The sequence below is a fragment of the Cebus imitator genome, unplaced genomic scaffold (assembly GCF_001604975.1).
Source record: "Cebus imitator isolate Cc_AM_T3 unplaced genomic scaffold, Cebus_imitator-1.0 Scaffold338, whole genome shotgun sequence".
Lineage (NCBI taxonomy): Eukaryota > Metazoa > Chordata > Mammalia > Primates > Cebidae > Cebus > Cebus imitator.
This window is the reverse complement of record NW_016107653.1, coordinates 731,394-751,801: the sequence shown is the minus strand read 5'-3', so window position 1 is coordinate 751,801 and position 20,408 is coordinate 731,394. Positions and strand designations below refer to the sequence as shown.

General features: G+C 41.0%; 1 protein-coding gene across 1 annotated transcript in view; it reads right to left on the bottom strand.

Moving 5' to 3' along the window:
- Window positions 1-20,408, bottom strand: part of TDRD9 (tudor domain containing 9) — a 115,246-nt gene that overhangs the window by 63,141 nt on the left and 31,697 nt on the right. Inside the window, exons 7-8 of the mRNA XM_017505385.2 lie at window positions 6,413-6,516; window positions 790-854 (exon numbers count right to left, since the gene is read on the bottom strand). Coding sequence (XP_017360874.1) covers window positions 790-854; window positions 6,413-6,516 — 169 coding nt within the window. The remainder of the gene's footprint in view (window positions 1-789; window positions 855-6,412; window positions 6,517-20,408) is intronic.

The window sequence follows — 20,408 nt, the reverse complement described above, 5'->3', positions numbered from 1 at the left end:
TTTCATTGCATGTTTTTCATTCTCCATTATTGTAAGAACAAATCCGTTTATGCTCTATATTATAACAGAAATATTTGAATTATTGTTATAATATTTCATCAAGCTATACCACTTGATTAAAAAATCAAGTAATTTTGAAAAAGTACAATTTAACATAAATTCATCTTTTCAAAAAGGTATTTTAAAAGCCTGTTTTCTCAAACACTGAGGAAGAAACTCAAGGATTACTCTAATGATTCTCATGGTATTACAATAACAGTATGTTTTACTATTACTAAATAAGTTTTCAAGGCAAACTGATGAGTTACCTCATATTTATAACCACGTATGTAAAATGTAAATTTAACAAAGCCAAATATTTTACTGGAAATTTTGAAGGTGGCAAGACTGCCTTCAAAAAGTGGAACTTTGGCTGGGCATGGTGGCGCCTGCCTGTAATCCCAGCTACTCAGGAGGCTGAGGCGGGAGAATCTCTTGAATCCACAAGGCGGAGGTTGCAGTGAGCTGAGATCGTGTCACTGTACTCTAGCCGGGGCAACACAGAGAGACTCTGTCTCAAAAAACAACAACAACAAAATGTTGAACTCTTAATTATTAAGAAGAAATCTTTTTAGAAATACAAGGGTTATAATAAAAAGCCAAACTGAAAGTTACATTTGTTCACATGTTCAAAGTGTAAAAAGAATAAAGTCCTATGGAGAATAGCATTTTCACAATCTGCATTAGGCACAAACTTAGCCTCTCTCCAGAGTATTATGATTCCAAGTCACAAAATTATGACACTCTTACCTGGCAAAAACACCAGCACGCTGCTTCGCTCAGACACAAACTGGGCACCTGCCCAGGCCTTCTTCCTATTAAAAATGTAATGTGCACAAATATTAATAAAGGCTATAGCAGCTACTGCTTCTCTACAATCGTAACATTACAAGCTTTTAATCCTGAAGGGCTCGTACAGGTCATCCAAAGTAATGTTCTTTATTTTGCATAAGAAAACAGAAGCCTAAAGAGATGAGAAAACATCCAAGGCCCCATGGTCATTCAGGGGACCTTAAGCCTTTTGACTCATTATTTTCTTCTATCAAAACTTAGCATCTGCAGAAGTTTTCCTTGAAATTTAGTTACTGTAATCCAGAACTTCAAAGTAAAAATCATTTAAAATAAACTGACAGAAGAGCAGAAGATCAAACACAGCATGTTCTCACTCAGGCGGCTGTTGAACAATGAGAACACATGGACACAGGGAGGGGAGCACTACACACTGGGGTCAGTTGGGGGGAAATAAGGGAGGGACGGTGCGGGATGGGGAGTTGGGGAGAGATAGCAAGGGGAGAGATGCCAGATGTAGGTGATGGGAGGGAAGGCAGCAAATCACACTGTCACATGTGTACCTATGTAACAATCTTGCATGTTCTTCACATGTACCCCAAAACATAAATGCAATAAAATAAATGGAAAAATAAAATAAAAAATAAATAAAATAACTACAAGCAAAATTTAAACTTTCAGGAGTCCAAACTATTAGAGTTTGTACAGACCAAAATCTCAAATCATCTACTCGCCTCCCTGCCACTGTCAATATATTTACTTTTGTGTGAATTTAGAACTTTCACTCCTCCATAAACCTGTGAGCCCTTCCTACATGCCAGGCCCTCCTCTGTGCAGTCAGGATACAGCAATAACAAGACAGCCAAGCTCCCTGCTCTTTGGAGCTTACATTCTAACTGGAGAGACAGACAAGAAACAAGAAACAGGCAAGGTACCTTCAGTTTAGCAGTAAGACCTAAAAGAAACACATGGGGAAACACGATAAGCAGTGCTAAGGGAGGGTATGTGTGTGGAGTGCTCTCAGTAGGGGTGGCTGGGAGAGACCTCTCTGGAGAAGTAATGGGAGCTGAGGAGGCAGCCATGGAAAAGCCATGCAGTGTCAATTCAGGCAATGCCTGGGAACAGTCACTACAAAGGAGAAAGGGGTGTGAGGGGTAAACCAGCATCCATGGTCACTGCTCCTGCTGCTCATCCATCTCTCCCTGTGAGCTGTTGAGATTTACTCAGGGTGGATGGCAAAATGTTTGCAAAATATTAGGGAAAGTTATAGTCTCAAACCTTTTGGAAGGCCTAAAGGTTTTATTGGGGCAGGTTGAAGGCAGCTGGTCCACTATGTTAGAGAAAAGATAGCGATGATAAAAGGCTTTCCCAGTTTAAATCTACTTATCCCACATCACTGTGTCTCTGTTTACTCCAGTAAACTCTGTGCTCACCTGAGACGTTTATTACTACCTGCAGACATTTGGCGTGCTATGATGGGTATTACGTCAGGGTCACTACCTCGTCCCTATCTTTTCCCTAACATAATGGACCAGCTGCGTTCAACCTGTCCAATAAAACCTTTCGGCCTTCCAAAAGGTTTAAGACTAATCTATAACTTTCCCTAATATTTTGCTAATATTTTGCCAGCTACCCAGAGTCAATCTCAATAGTGAGCCACACCTATGGCCTGAGGTGGCAGCCACCACCCTAAAAAACACAGGACTGCTTTGTAGATGGGCCTGCATGGGATGCTGGCAACAGCCAGGGGCGAACACCCGCTGCATCACAGCCCCACCCAGAGGAGAGGCTCACACACAGTGAGCGGGGAAGGGAGCTCTTCCAGTGAGCAGAGGTCAGGCAGTCCATCTGCTGGTATCACTTCCTGTGGAAGGACACATGGCCATGAGATTGGGTTCACCCCAATCAACAGGCAGAGGCTAATAGCTTGGTCAGCTGGTCAGAGATGTGGCAATGACAAGGTTGATAATAAGGAGATCTGATGTAGAGGTATCAATAAATGCCCACAAGGCCGCCATGGTGGAGGAGGCTTTCAGTCACCAGATGGGCAGAAGGCCCCGCCTGTGGACATGGGCCAGCCTCCTCCTCCAGTTCCCCCAGGGTTGGACGATGCAGAGTGGCCAGGTAGCAGGGATGAAGGCTTGCATACAAACTCAACACTTTCCAGAGATGAGGCTCATCTGGCTGCTACCACTGCTGAGTGCCAACCACACAACAGCAAGGACCAGTGCCAAATTCCAAATATGGCACAATTCCCTGGGGGACCAGCCCAACAAGCTGAAGACAGGTTGATTCCAACATGAAGGAGATACTGATTTACCCTCATGTAAATAGATACAGATGCTATTCTGGATTCAGATCTGCCTTCTCTGCACCTAAAGCTTCTGTCATATCCCCATTCATGGACCTACAGATGCCTTTCTTGATTCCATTGTTTCCTGCACAGCGTGGCCTCCTGCCACAGTTTAGTGGTCAATGGACTCATGAAATTCAGTGGTATTACCATGCACCCAAAAGCAGCTGGCTTAAAAGAATGATGAAAATGCCTATTAAAGACTCAGCTATTGTGCCAGTCCCACAGGAAGTCATAAATGCCATAAATAATGAAATTCAAAGACAAGGTAAAATCTTGAAAGCAGAAAGAGAAAAATGACATGCCACATACAAAGAAAACCCCAATAAGATTAACAGCTGAATTATCAGCAGAAACAATGGAAGTCAGAAAGCAGTGGGATGATATTCAAAGTGTTCAGATAAAAAACAACTGTCAATCAAGATTCCTATATTCAGTAAAACTCTCAATAATGAAGACTAAATAAAGACCGTCCCAGTTAAACAAAAAAAAGGGAGCATTTCTTGGCAGCAGGCCCACCTTACTAAAAATACTGAAGGACGTTTTTTTGCACTGAAAACAGCTGACCCCAGAGGGTATTTCATATCCACATGAACAAAGAAAGACAATTAGTAAAGGTAATTAGGTAGTGACAAAGGATACTGTAAATACATATTTTGCCTCCTTCCTTCTCCTTAGGTGATTTAAAAACAAACTGTAAACAAAAATTAGCAGGGCATGGTGGCATGCACCTGTAGTCCCACCTACTCACAAGGCTGCGGTTGGAAAATCAACTGAGTCCAGAAGGTTGAGGCTGCAGTGAGCCATGGTCACACCACTGCACTCCAGCCTGCTCAACACAGTGAGACCTTGTCTCAAATTAAAAAAAAGTAAAATGCTACATTGCAAAATATGTATTAAATTCAAAAGAAAACAGTAAAAGAGAAACAGAGGAACAAAAAAAACCATAAGACATACAGAAAGCGAAAAACAAAATGGCCAAAAAAAAAAAAAACTCTACTATATCAATGACAAAAATAAATGTCAATGGATTAAACAACCCAATCAAAAGGCAGAGACTGTTAGACTAATTTTTAAAAAATATGACCAGGTACAGTGGTTCACACATGTAATCCCAGCACTTTGGCAGACCAAGGCAGGTGGATCACAAGGTCAAGAGATCAAGAGATCAAAACCATCCTGGCCAACATGGTGAAACCCTGTCTTTACTAAAAATACAAAAATTAGGTGGGCATAGTGGCACACACCTGTAGACCCAGATACTCAGGAGGCTGAGACAGGAGAGTCAGGAGGTGAAGGCTGCAGTGAGCCAAGATCATGCCACTGCACTCCAGTATGGGTGACAGAGCAAGACTCCTTCTGAAGGGGAAAAAAAGATCCCACTCAGCATATGCTGTCTAGAGGAGATACACTTTAGATGCAAAGACACCAAATAGACTGAAAGTAAAAGAATGAAAAAATATGTGTCATGCAAACAGCAACTACAGAAAAGTGGAATGGCTATTCTAATACACAAAATATGTCTTAAAATTAAGTGTTACAAAAGATAAGAGGGGCATTTTACAATGATAAATGGATGAATCAATCAGGAAGATATAACAGGGATAAATATATATGCACCTAACAACAGAGAACCAAAATACATAAAACAAAAACTGACAGAAAAGACTGAAGAAATAGGCAATTCAGTAATAATTGTTGAGGACATCAATACCTCATTTTCAATAACATATAGAGCAACCAGGCAGAAGATCAAAAAGCAGATGACCTGAACAACACTGTAAGTTAACTAAACCAAAAATACATCTATAGACACTCCATCCAACAACAACAGAATGACATTATTCTCAAGTGCATATGTAATATTCTCCAGGACAGTCTACATGCTAGGCATACAACAAACCTTGATAAATTTTAAAAAACAGAAATCATATAAAATATGTTCTCCAAATACAATAGAATGAAATTCAAAATGTGTAATAGGAAAAATTGGGGGAAATTCACAAATATGTGCAAATTAAACACACTCCTAAAAACCAACAGGCCAAAGAAAAAAATCAAAACAGAAATTAGAAAATACTTTGAGATGAATGAAAATGAAGACACAACATAGCAGAACTCATGGGACACAGCTAAAGCAGAACTTAGAAAATATGGAAGGTGAATGAATAAACTGTGGTATATCCGGACAATGGAATTTAGCACTAAAAAGAAAAGAGCTATCTAAGTCATGAAAAGTCATAAAGGAAGCTAAATACATATTATTAAGTAGAAAAAGCCAACATATAAAGGATACATACTGTATAATTCCAACTACATACCATCCTGGAAAAGACAAAACTATGGAGATAGATGCAGTGAAATTAGCACTGTAAAGGCTAAATCATATGGTATATGATTTTTTTTTTTTTGAGATGGGAGTCTTGCTCTGTCGCCAGGCTGGAGTACAGTGGCATGATCTCAGGTTACTGGAACCTCTGCCTCTCAGGTTCAAGTGATTCCCCTGCCTCAGCCTCCCAAGTAGCTGAGACTACAGGTGCACACCACCATGCCCAGCTAATTTTTGGTATTTTAGTAGAAACAGCGTTTTACCATGTTGGCCAGGATGGTCTTGATCTCCTGACCTGGTAATCTGCCCACCTCGGCCTCCCAAAGTGCTGGAATTACAGGCATGAGCCTCTGTGCCCACCTGATATTTTTAAAATTATAGACTCTACCCACTACTTATAACCTTAAACTGTTCCTCAGGGAAAATGTTCCAATTTTCAAAGAACTAGCTTAATGAATAAACAGCTAGATTACAGAAGGAGATTGCTTAGGATCAAAATATGTCTTTTGATAGTAAATACTAGCATTTCGATTGTAAATGAAAACAAACACAAGTAAAGCATTTCAACAGTTTCTACTAATGTAGGACTTAAAGTTTTAAGTTTTACCCCAGCATTATGAATAAGACTTCTATATGTCTGGAAAAACTATCTTCAGGCTATAAATCCTAGCTTTTAAAACTATCAGTCCTAAAACTGCACTCAGCATGGCTTTAACTATTTAAAATAGAAATATCCAATTAAAAAATTCCAAATACTAACTTGATTTAAAAGTATATACAGTAACTACTGAAAATATACCTCTAGTTATATCTTCTTACAAAAACACTAAAAAGTTTCCAAATGAATAATTTTTAAAATTACATATACATTAAAGTGCATTACCAACTGAAGTGTCTCTTACCCACTCTCCTTCATATCCAAGTCATCAAACATCTGAATGAGAGAGAGAGCAACTTCATATATATCCTTAGTTATCACAGGTTCCTCCAGGAGATGACGAGAGAGCTAAAAACAGTAAAAGTAAAAAGTCACAATACCAAAATAGGATTACAGATGAAAACTGGGGTTGGATGGGAGTGGCTCTGTTAGTACAATACTATAACAAATTCTCCAAATAAAAGTTCCTGATTTTTATTGGCAGTAACGTCTGAAAACGTGCTGTGTGCCAAGCACTGCTCAGGACAGCAGACACATAGAGTACCATACTCATCAATCTCCTCCCCCAGTCACCAGAGCAAGGGCCCAGATATGCACAGGCAGCATGTTTGGCAGGATGTTTACTTTGAAAACATCGATTAAGTCAAACCAAATGTCTATAGAGCCCAGGAGTAGTTCCCAATCTCAAAGCCAGTGCCCTTCCCTCTGTCAAACCCCTACCTTGAAGAGCCCTAAGATTTCCCTAATATTTCATGTGTGAAAAGTAACCTTGAATATCAAAAATACCAGAAAACCATAACGTCACATCCGTACATACCAATGTGTGGTGATGACATAACCACACGATAAAGTATTCATCTACCAAAGTTTAAGGTTCCCTGACTACTTTTAATTGTCTATTAAAGCAAAGACCCCAAGACCAGATCATGTAAACTTGCCCCTCAGGCACCGCTACCAAACACTGAGCACCAAGCACAAGTGGCAAACTCCCCAAGTCAGGCGGTGCATTAGTCCATCTTCACACTGATAAAGATATATCCAAGACTAGGCAATTTACAAAAGAAACAGGTTTAATGGACTTACAGTTCCACGTGGCTTGGGAACCCTCGCAATCATGGTGGAAGGCAAGGAGGAGCAAGCCACATCTTACATGGATGATAACAGGCACAGAGAGAGCTTGTGCAGGAAAACTCCCTTACAGAATCATCAGATTTCATGAGACTTATCATAAGAAAGCACAGAAGAGACTTGCCCCCAAGATTAAATTACTTCCCACTGGGTCCCTCCTACAACACATGAGAATTCAAAATGAGATTTGGGTGGGGACACAGCCAAATCATATCATTCTGCCTCTGGCCCCTCCGAAATCTCATGTCCTCACATTTCAAAACACAATCATGCCTTCCCAACAGTCCCCTCAAACTCTTAACTCATTTCATCATTAACTCAAAAGTCTATAGCCCCCAGTCTCACAGCAAGTTAGTTACTTCTTAGATACAATGGGGGTACGGGCATTGGGTAAATACAGCCTTTCCAAGAGAGAGAAATTGGCCAAAATAAAGGGGCTACATGCAAGTCCAAAATCCAGCAGGGCAGTCCAATCTTAAAGCTCCAAAAGTATCTTCCTTGACTCCATGTCTCACATCCGGGTCATGCTGATGTAAGAGGTGGGTTCCCATGGTCTTGAGCAGTTCCTCCCCTGTGGTTTTGCAAGGTACAGGCTCCCTCCCGGCTACTTTCATGGGCTTGCATTGAGTTGCTGTGGCTTTTCCAGGTGCATGGTACGAGCTATCAGTGGATCTACTATTCTGGGGTCTGGATGACAATGGCCCTCTTCTCATAGTTCCATTATGTGATTCCCCAGCAGGGACTCTATGTGGAGGCTTTGACCCCACATTTCCCTTCTGCACTGCCCTAGCAGAGGTTCTCGATGAGAGCCCCGCCCTTGCAGCAAACTTCTGCCCTGACATCCAGGTATTTCCACACACCCTCTTTAATCTAGGCAGAAGTTCCCAAACCCCAATTCTTGATTTCTGTGCACCTATAGGCTCAACAACATGTGAAAGTTGCCAAAGCTTGAGGCTTGCACCCTCTAAAGCCACAGCATGAGCTCTATGTTGGTCTCTTTCAGCCACAGCTAGAGCAGCTGGGACACAGGGCACCAATTCCCTAGGCTGCACACAGCACGGGAACCCAGGGCAAGGCCCACGAAGCCACTTTTTCTTCCTAGGCCTCCAGGCCTGTGATGGGGGGACAGGGGCTGCTGTGAAGACCTCTGACATGCCCTGGACACATTTTCCCCATTGTCTTGGGGATTAACATTTGGCTCCTCATTACTTAGGCAAATTTCTGCAGCTGACTTGAACTTCTCAGAAAATGGGATTTTCTTTTCTATTGCATTGTCAGGCTTCAAATTTTCCAAACTTTTATTCTCTGTTGCCCTTTTAAAACTGAATGCCTTTAACAGCACCCAAGACACCTCTTGAATGCTTTGCTGCTTAGAAATTTCTTCCACCAGATACCCTAAATCATCTCTTTCAAGTTCAAAGTTCCACAAATCTCTAGGGCAAGGCAAAATGCCACCAGTCTTTTTGCTAAAACATTAGAATTATCTTTACTCCAGTTCCTAACAAGTTCCTCATCTCCATCTGAGACCACCTCAGCCTGGATTTTATTCTCCACATCACTATCAGTATTTTGTTCAAAGCCATTCAACAAGTCTCTAGGAAGTTCCAAACTTTCCCACATTTTCCTGTCTCCTTCTAAGCCCTCCAAACTATTCTAACCTCTGCCTTGTTACTCAGTTCCAAAGTGAGTCACTTCCACATTTTTTTTGGTATCTTTTCACCAGTGCCCCACTCTACTGATACCAATTTACTATATTAGTCCATTTTCATACTGCTAAGACATATCCAAGACTGGGCAATTTACAAAAGAAAGAGGTTTAATGGGCTTACAGTTCCATGTGGCTGGGGAAACCTCACAATCAAGTTGGAAGGTGAGGAGGAGCAAGTCATGTCTTACATGGATGGCAGTAGACAAAGAGAGAGCTTGTACAGGGAAACTCCCCCTTACAGAACCATCAGATCTCGTTAGACTTATTCACTCCCATGAGAACAGCACAGGAAAGACCTACCCCCATGACTCAATTACTTCCCGCTGGGTCCCTCCCACAGTACATGGGAATTCAAGATGAGATTTGGGCACCCACCACCATGCCCAGCTAATTTTTGTATTTTTAGTAGAGATGGAGTGAAACCTTGTTGGCCAGGCTGGTCTCAAACTCCTGACCTCAAGTGACCCACCTGCCTCAGCCTCCCAATGTGCTGGAACTACAGGCATGAGCCACCACACCCAGCCATAATATTTAAATTTTATTTTAGTTTTCTACTTTATCTAAGTAATAATATCTGTCATAACACAACTATATAAAAAAGAAATAGGAAAAAAAGGCATACTTTTCACAAACGCCAACAGTGGCATCCAAACTCATGTGAGGTCTTTTGAAGCCATATAAAAGGCATGGCATTGACTCACAAGTTAGTTCCAAGGAAGTGAATATTTTTTAGGCACCCTGATAAGATACAAAACACCGTCTGCTTTCTCTAAGCCAGGCCTGAGACAACAATGAAGTGCACCGACTGCAGGCCCACTGACCCACTTGCTGAATCATGCCCTCCTGTGTACCGCGATCAGGAAGAAACACGAAAGACAGCGCCTCTGCTTTCCTCAACTGCACACCAGTGAGTCAAGGCACACTATGTCAGAGGAGACGCTCTGACAAAAAGCAAGGCAGGAAACAGGGATAGGAACATGGTGGGAGCACTGTGATTCATACAGATGGAGTCAGGGAGGAAGTCTGCCATTCTTCTCACAGAAGTGCTTAGCCAGTGTGACTCTGTCCACACAACAAGGCAGAGCAAGTGTTTCTGTCCCAAGTGGAGGCCTGGGAACCTGGCACGTCTGCTATCACCATGAGGAGGCCAGGCCAGCCAGTCCCAGGAGGAGAGGGGGACACAGGCAGCCTATAAGTGAGTGGGCACTACAGGTGGAGGGGAAAATAAATGGTGCTAAGACACTCATATGCGGGGAAGATGAAATCTTACCCCATGTCAATCCAAAATCCATCTTAAGTGGATTCAAGACCTAAAGATGAAAAACAAAGCCATAAACTGGATTATGTAAAGCTGTGCCCTAAGGTGGAGAGGTGAGGTCCAAAAGTGACACGCTGCGGGTCAGGCGCAGTGGCTCGCGTCTGTAATTCCAGCCCTTTGGGAGGCCAAGGCAGGCAGATACTTGAGGTCAGGAGCTCAAGACCAGCTTGACCAACATGGTAAAACGCCATCTCTACTAAAAACACAAAAATTAGGCAGCTGTGATAGCACATGCCTGTAATCCCAGCTACTTGGGAGGCTGAGGCAGGACAATCACTTGAACCTGGGAGGCAGAGGCTGCAGTGAGCCAAGATCATAACATTGTTCTCCAGGCTGTTTCAAAAAACAAAAAATAAAAGAGCAAGACTCTGTTTCAAAAAATAAAAAAGTGACACACTGTGAGTCTGGGTGGGGCGGAGGGCATGCTCTAGTTCTGGACCTGGCATATTGATCACAGATATTCACTTCACAATTTCATTATAGTACACATTTACATTTTATGTAACCCTTTTTCTAAGGGTGTCCTTTCACAATTTTTTAAAAAGCTGAATACAGAAGATGAAAAGGACTCTCCAAAGGACACTGAAACGGAACAGCCAGAGTTGGTAACAGAAAAACCAGGAGGGCACCACAGAACCTGAGGAGAGGGTGAGTTTCAAGAAAATCAAAGTGGCCAACAGTGTCAAATATTGCAGAAAGGCTAGGTAAGTTTAGGGCTGAGCTCTCCTAACAAGGAGGTCACTAGGGACCCTGGCAGATGCAGTCTGAGTGGGAACAGGGGACAGCACCTGCAATTAATGAATTGCCTGCAGGAGGTAGAAAAGTAGAGAAAGTGCAAGTCCACAGGCCGGCAAAGGCTGGAGAGCAGCCTGAGACCTAAGGTGGGTATTCACAAAAGGTGCTTCAGTTATGTTTCAATGTGGACAAGAAAAGGACAGCAGAAAAAGAGACATTAGTGGTAACAACGGGGAGGGGTAAACAGTAGATCAGACAAGGTTCCTAAGAAGTAAGATGAAACACAAAGCACAGGAGGCGCAGCTAGCACTCCATGAAGAGAGGGGCTTCTCCCTTGTAACAGCAGACAGTGTGGGGAGGTAACATGACAAAAGTAGTGACAATAACACAATCGGAATTTTAACAAAGGTCCTCTGACTCTGAAAGCTGTATAATAGGATCTATACAAAACACCATTTTTATAAGCTTAAAATTCACACAGACTGGCCCTGACTTACAATGATTCAACTTCTATTTTTAGACTTTACAATGAAATGAAACCATCCTGCTTTTTACTTTTGGTGTAGTATTTGGTGATTTTGAGTGCTCTGAACTGATTCAAGGCAGGCTAGGAGGCTAGGTGGATTAAATGCATTTGCAACTTCATGATCATTTCAACTCACAATGGTTTTATGAGGGCATAACCCCATTACAAGTCAAGGAACATCTATAGACAGCTAAGTGTTGCATATTCATTCACTGAAATATTTACTGAACACCTATCAGGTACTAAAAACAATATGTTGGGTAAAGTTTGCTAAAGCCAGATCCTGCTGAACGTAACCCACCCACAAGGCAAGGAGGCCCTAGGTGCCTAGAAAGCTACATTGTCTTGACCACACGGGCTCAGACAGCAAATGGCTAGGCCCAACCCAGCTCCTCAGCAGGTCCACAAGGAAGCATCTAAGTGTTGTAAGCTCTGACAGAAAATACACAATGAACATCAACAAGAATTAATTAGACTTCAGCCAGCTGGAAAGGAGACTGGTAAATCATCATCACTCTCACATTTCAAAAGAGTCAGAGGCCAGGCATGATTGCTGATGCCTGTAATCCCAGCACTTTGGGAGAGCAAAGCAAGAGGATCACTTGAAGACAGGAGTTCAAGATCAGCCTGGGAAACATAGCAAGACCCCATCGTCCCCCTAAAAAAATTTTTTTTTAATAAAAAAACCTTTTTTTTAATTAGCCATGCATGGTGGAATGCATCTGCAGTCGTAGCTGCTTGGAAGGCTAAGGTGGGAGAATCCCTTAAGCCAAGGAGTTCAAGGTTACAGTGAGCTATGATCACACCACTGCACTCCAACCTAGGTAACAGAGCAAGACTCAATCTCAAAGAAAAAAAAAAATTGTCAGAAAATGCAGAGTTTTTAAATGTTGTAAGTACTACTTCCTGCCCTGAATAGAGCCTCACCTGGCAACTTGTTTCTCAAGAATACAATGTGGAAAGGAGACAGTTATGCCCAACGGAGAAATCTGGCAACCACAACCTTTCCAGTGATCAAAGTCTGCATCTCAGTGCTATAGTTTGGATGTTTGTCCCCTCCAAATCTCATGTTGACATTTGATTCCAGTGTTGGAGGTGGGGCCTAATAGCAGGCATTTAGGTCAGTGGGGCAGATGCCTCAGGAACAGATTAATTTCCTCCCTTGACAGGGAGACTGAGTACTCACTATTATGAGTTCCTACCAGAGTTCCCCCACTTTCCCCTCAGAGCCGATGGTTACAAAAAACCTGGCACACCCATCTCCTTCCAATCTCACCAAATGATCTCTGCACATACCAGCTCCGTGAGCAGAGGCCAGTGCCACAGTTCTTGTATAGCCTGCAGAACTGTGAGCCAAATAAAGCTCTTTCTTTTATAAATTATCCAGACTGAAGTATTCCTTAATAACAGTGTTAGATGCTATTCACAATAGCCAAGATAAGGAATCAACATAGGTATACAACAGATGGAGAAAGAAAATGGAGAATATATACACAATGGTGTATTATTCAGCCATAAAAAGCATGAAATCCTGTCATCTGCAGCAACATGGATGAAACTGGAGGACATTATGTTAAGTGAAATAAGCCAGGAACAGAAAGTTAAAGACACATGTTCTCACTTATGTAGAAGCTAAAAAACAGTTTATCTAATAGAAGTAGAATAGAACAGAAGACACTAGAGGCTGGGAAGGGCAGGGGAAAGGAGGCAATAGGGAGATTTGTTAAAGGACACAAAAGGACTGTTAGATTGGATGAGGAGATTCCAGTGTTCTACAGCACTGCTGGATGACTACAGTCAACAATAATATAGCACTGAAATGTCCTTTGATGTGATTTAAAAAATAATAATAATAATAATAATATGTAGTTCCAAACAGCTTTAGAAGGCTACTGAATGTTACCAACACAAAAAAAATAAATGTTTGATACAATGGATATGCTAGTTACACTGAGCTCATCACCATGTACTATATGTATCACATCACTATATATTCCATGAATTACGTCAATTTAAATTTTTTAATTAAAAAAAAGCATTAAACAGAGTTAAGACAACCAGTAAAAGTCATGTTGATAGTGTATACCCTTGATATGTGACAAAAATGGCACCCTGCCCCATGATCTTCCTCCCAAAACCAAAAACCCCAGTCTAACCATGAGAAAAACATCAACTGAATTCCAGTATAAGGGTGTCCTATAGAATACCTGACCAGTACTCCTCAAAACCATCAAAGTCATCAACAATGAGGAAAGTCTGAGAAACTACCACAGCCAATAGCAGCCTAAGAACACATGACGACTACATCCAATGTAGCATCCTGGACGGGATCATGGAATAAAGAACATTACGGAAAAATGAGTCAAACCAAATGAAGTGACGTTTAGTTAGTAGTTTTTTTTTTTTTTTTTTTAAGTGTTACTAAGCTAATATTAACTACAGAATCTAGGTTTTTTTTTTTTTTTTTTTTAAGTGTTACTAAGCTAATATTAACTACAGAATCTAGGTAATGGACATATAGGTATTCACTATAAAATTCTTTCAACTTAGTTCTATTCTTTTGAAATATTGTAATTTAAAAAGTTGGGAAAATAAAGTGCTGTATTTAATGGCCAGAAATGGCCTGCCTCTGACATAATTAGATCCGACAAAATATCTCTTCTTATGATAGATGAAACCTGTTCAGCCATCTCATTACAGTAGAGACTAGCGTTTAACATCACAGACATTTTTAATAAAAGTTAAACTATACAAACCATTTGGCAGTGTCCATCAAAATTATAAATGTATATAACTTTTGAACTAACAATTCCTCTTCTAGGAATTCTAGGAAGGTAAAACCTACACAGGGGGTCTCAACATAGAGGCGCTTTACTCCCCAGGGGGTATGTGGCAATGTCTACAGACATTTTTGGTTGTCCTAAGTGGAAAGGGGAGAAGGATGCTACTTGCATCCAGTGGGTGGAGACAGAGAATCTACAAAAAATTCTAAAATGTTGAGAATTTTCCACACCACACAGAATTATCTGGCCCAAAATGTCAATAGTGCAGAGGCTGGGAAGCCCTGGCCTACAAGATACACTTTCATATGTGTGAAATGATATGTGTGAGAAATTATTCACCATCGCACTATTTGTAATGAGACCAGAAACATCAGAGATTAGTTAATAAAGAATGGGATATTTAATACACATGAAGGAATGTCATGTGGCTCTTAAAAAAGGAAGAAAAAATAATACAGTAACATGAAAATATTTGAAAAGTTAAGTGAAAAAAGGAACACAAGCATAGAATGCTACCATTTCAGGAGAAAAGAGAAACACCTTCATATTTGCTTGTACAGGCATAAAAAACTGTGAAAGGATTCTTAAGAAATTGGTAACAGGAGAGGATCCAAGATGGCCAAATAGGAACAGCTCTGGATTGTAGTTCCCAGCAAAAACGCAGAGGGTGAGTGATCATCGCATTTCCAAATGAATTTTTACTGCCCAAAGACCAGGAGATTTCAGGGCAGAAAAGCGCCATGAGTCTCTAGCACAGCTGTATCAGCCAGCACAGCGGGTCTCCAAACAAAAACTGACACAAATCCAGGCACCATTTGAACTGGCAACTGGAATGCTTGAGAGACAGAGTCACCCGTTCAACTGAAAAAAAGGGGGCTGAAACAGGGAGCCAGGTGATCTGGCTCGGCTGGTCCCACATCCACAAAGACCAGCAACCTGCAATGCTCTGGACTGAGAGTCTCACAGCAAGCACAGCTGGACCCAGGTCGGTCGAGCTCTGCCATTACCGAGGCAGTCCACCACTACTGAGGCAGTCTGCCATTACTGAGGCAGTCGGCCATTACAGCGACAGTCCGACATTTACTGAGGCAGACCGCCATTACTGAGGCAGTACTAACTATACCCCATAAACAAAACTGCAAGGAAGTTCACACAGCAGCTGAGCAGAGCCCACAGCAGTTCAACAATGCCTCTGCTGGAAGACTGTAACTAGGCTATACCTCCTTGCTGGGCAGGGCATCTGTTAAAAAAGGCAGCAGCACATCAAGAACTTATAAATAAAGCCCCACCTTCCCAGGACAGAGCACTCGGCGAAAAAGGCAGTCAGGAGTTCTGCTGCAGCAGACTTAAACGTACCTGCCCAGCAGCTCTGAACAGAACAGTGGAGCTCACAGTTCAGCACTTGAGCTCCTATAAGGAACAGAACGTCTCTTCAAGCAGCTCCCCAACTCCCGTATTAACCAAAGAGACACCTCATAAAGGAGAACTCAGACTAACATCCGGCAGGTATCTTTCTGGAACAAAGATAACAGAAGAAGAAACTGGCAGCAACACTTACTGTTCTGCAGATGCTGCAGGTGATCCCCAAGCAAGCAGGGTCTGGAGTGGCCCTCCAGCAGTCCTACAGCACGGGGGCCTGACTGTTAGAAGGAAAACTAAGAAACAGAAAGAAATAACTTCATCAGTAACAAAAAGGACGTCCACTCAGAGACCCCAACTCAAAGTCACCAACCACAAAGACCACAGGTAGATAAATCCACCAAGATGAGAAGAAGCCAGCACAAAAAGGATGAATACAACCAAAACCAGAATGTCTCTCCTCCTCCAAGGGATCACAACTCCTCACTAGCAAGGGAACAAGGCTGGATGGAGAATGATTCTGATGAATTGACAGAAACAGGCTTCAGAAGGTGGATAATAACAAAATTCTCTGAGCTAAAAGATCAGGTTCTAACCCAATGCAAAGAAACTAAAAACCTTGAAAAAAGGTTTCACGAAATGCTAACAAGAACAAACAGCTCAGAGAGGAATATGAATGAATTGATAGAGCTAAAAAACATAACACGAAAACTTCACGAAGTATATACAAGTTTCAATAGCGGAATCAACCAAGCAGAAGAAATGATATCAGAGACTGAAGATCAATTCAATGAAATAAAAAGAGAAGGCAAGATTAGAGAAAAAAAGAGTGAAAAGAAATGAACAAAGTCTCCAAGAAATATGGGCTTATGTGAAAAGACCTAATCTACATTTGATAGGTGTACCTGAATGTGACAGAGAGAATGAATCCAAGCTGGAAAACACTCTTCAGGATATTATCCAGGAGAACTTCCACAAACTAGCAAGGCAGGCCAATATTCAAGTCCAGGAAACACAGAGAACACCACAAAGATATTCCTCAAGAAGAGCAGCCCCAAGGCACATAATCGTCAGATTCACCAGGGTTGAAATGAAGGAAAAAATGCAAAGGGCAACCAGAGAGAATGGACGGGTTACCCGCAAAGGAGAGCACATCAGACTCACAGCAGACCTCTCAGCAGAAACCCTACAATCCAAAAGAGAGTGGGGGCCAATATTCAACATCCTTAAAGAAAAGAACTTTCAACCTAGAATTTCATACCCAGCCAAACTAAGCTTTATAAGGAAAGGAGAAATAAAATCCTTTATGAACAAGCAATTCCTCAGATATTTCATCACCACCAAGCCTGCTTTACGAGAGCTCCTGAAAGAAGCACTAAACATAGAAAGGAACAAGTACCAGCCACTCCAAAGACGTACCAAATGGTAAAGAGCATCAACACAATGAAGAAACTGCATCAACTAATGGGCAAAACAACCAGCTAGCATCAAAATGGCAGGACCAAATTCACACATAACAATATTAACCTTAAATGTAAATGGGCTAAATGCCCCAATCGAAAGACACAGACTGGCAAATTAGATAAAAAGTCAAAACCCATCAGTGTGCTGTATCCAGGAAACCCATCTCACATGCAAGGATACACGTAGGCTCAAAATAAAGGGATGGAAGAAGATCTACCAAGCAAATGGAGAGCAAAAAAAAAAAGCAGGAGTTGCAATCTTAAGTCTCTGATAAAATAGACTTTAAATCAACAAAGATCAAAAGAGACAAAGAAGGGCATTCCATAACGGTGAAAGGATCAATGCAACAAGAAGAGCTAATGATCCTAAATATATATGCACCCAATACAAGAGCACCCAGATACATAAGGCAAGTTCTTAATGACCTACAAAGAGACTTAGACTCCCACACAATAATAGTGGGAGACTTTAACACTTCATTGTCAATATTAGACAGATCAACGAGACAGAAAATTAACAAGGATATCCAGGACTTGAACTCAGACCTGGCCCAAGCAAACCTAATAGACATTTACAGAACTCTCCACCCCAAATCCACAGAATATACATTCTTCTAAGCACCACATCACACCTACTCTAAAATTGACCACATAACTCAAAGTAAATCACTCCTCAGCCAATGCAAAAAGAACGGAAATTATAACAAACAAGTCTCTCAGGCCACAGTGCAATCAAATTAGAACTCAGAATTCAGAAACTAACTCAGAATCGCACAAGTTCATAGAAACTGAACAACTGGCTCTTGAATGTTGACTGGGTAAACAATGAAATGCAGGCAGAAATAAAGATGTTCTTCCAAACCAACAGAACAAAGACACAATGTAACAGAATCTCTGGGACACATTTAAAGCAGTGTCTGGAGGAAAATTTATAGCAATAAATGCCCACGAGAAGCAAGGAAAGATCTAAAATCGACACCTTATCATCAAAATTGAAAGAGATAGAGGAGTAAGATCAAAAACTCAAAAGCTAGCAGAAGACAAGAAATAAGAGCAGAACTGAAGGAGAGAGAGAGACACAAAAAAAATCCTTCAAAAAATCAATAAATCCAGGAGCTGGTATTTTGAAAATATCAACAAAATGGACCATTAGCTAGATTAATAAAAAAGAAAAGAGAGAAGAATCAAATAGATGCAATAAAAAACAATAAAGGGGATATCACCACAGATTCCACAGAAATACAAACCACCATCTGAAATTACTACAAACAACTCTATGCACATAAACCAGTAAACCCAGAAGAAATGGATAAATTCCTGGACACTTACACACTCACAAGCCTAAACCAGGAAAAAGTCAAAACCCTGAATAGACCAATAACAAGGGCTGAAGTTGAGGCAGCAATTAATAGCTTACCAATCAAAAAAAATACCCAGGTCCAGATGGGTTCACAGCCGAATTCTACCAGACATACAAAGAGGAGGTTATACCACTCCTTCTGAAACTATTCCAAACAATACAAAAAGAGAGAGTCCTCCCCAAATCTTTTTATGAGACTAACATCATCCTGATACCAAAATCCAGCAGAGACTCAACAAGAAAAGAAAACTTCAGGCCAATATCCATGATGAACATCAATGCAAAAATCTTCAATACAATACTGGCAAACTGATTGCAACGAGCACATCAAAAAGCTTATCCATCACAATCAAGTAGACTTCATCCCAGTGATGCAAGGCTGGTTCAACATACACAAGTCTATATACGTAATTCACCACATAAACAGAACCAAAGACAAAAACCACATGATCATCTCAATTGATGCAGAAAAGGCCTTTGACAAAATTCAACAGCGCTTTATGCTAAAAACTCTCAATAAACTAGGTATCAACAGAACATATCTCAAAATAATAAAAGCTATTTACGACAAACCCACAGCTAATATCATACTGAACAGGCAAAAACTGGAAGCATTCCCTTTGAAATCTGACACTAGACAAGGATGCCCTCTCTCACTACTCCTACTCAATATAGTATTGGAAGTTCTAGCCAAAGCAATCAGGCAAGAAAAAGAAATAAAGGGTATTCAATTAGGAAAGGAAGAAGTCAAATTGTCTCTATTTGCAGATGACATGATTGTATATTTAGAAGACCCTATCGTCTCAGCCCAAAATCTCCTGAAAATGATAAGCAACTTCAGCAAAGTCTCAGGATACAAAATCAATGTGCAGAAATCACAAGCATTCCTGTATACCAATAACAGGCTTAAACAGAGCCAAATCAAGAACGAACTGCCATTCACAATTGCTACAAAGAGATTAAAATACCTAGGAATACAACTAACAAAGGATGTAAAGGACCTCTTCAAGGAGAACTACAAACCACTGCTCAAGGAAATAACAGAGGACAGAAACAGATGGAAAAATATTCCATACTCATGGTTAGAAAGAATCAATATCGTGACAATGACCATACTGCCCAAAGTTTACAGATTCAATGATATCCCATCAAGCTACCAATGACCTTCTTCACAAAACTGGAAAAAAAAAACACCTTAAACTTCATATGGAACCAAAAAGAGCCAGCATAGCCAAGAAAATCCTAAGCAAAAAGAACAAAGCTGGAGGCATCACGCTACCTGACTTCAAACTATACTACAAGGCTACAGTAACTCAAACAGCATGGCACTGGTACCAAAACAGAGATATAGACCGATGGAACGAACACAGGCCTCAGAGGCAACGTCACACATCTACAACCATCTGATCTTTGACAAATCTGACAAAGGCAAGTAATGGGGAAAGGATTCCCTGTTTAATAAATGGTGTCGGGAAAACTGGCTAGCCATGGGCAGAAAGCAGAAACTGGACCCCTTTCTGACACCTTACACTAAAATTAATTGCAGATGGATTAAAGACCTTAAACATAAGGCCTAACACCATAAAAACCTTAGAAGAAAACCTAGGCAAAACCATTCACGACATAGGCACAGGCAAGGGCTTCATGACTAAAACACCAAAAGCATTGGCAACAAAAGCCAAAATAGACAAATGGGATCTAATTAAACTTCAGAGCTTCTGCAGAGCAACAGAAACAATCATTAGAGTGAATCAGCAACCAACAGAATGGGAAAAAAATTTTGCAATCAACCCAACTGACAAAGGACTTATACCCAAAATCTACAAAGAACTAAAACAGATTTACAAGAAAAAAAACAAA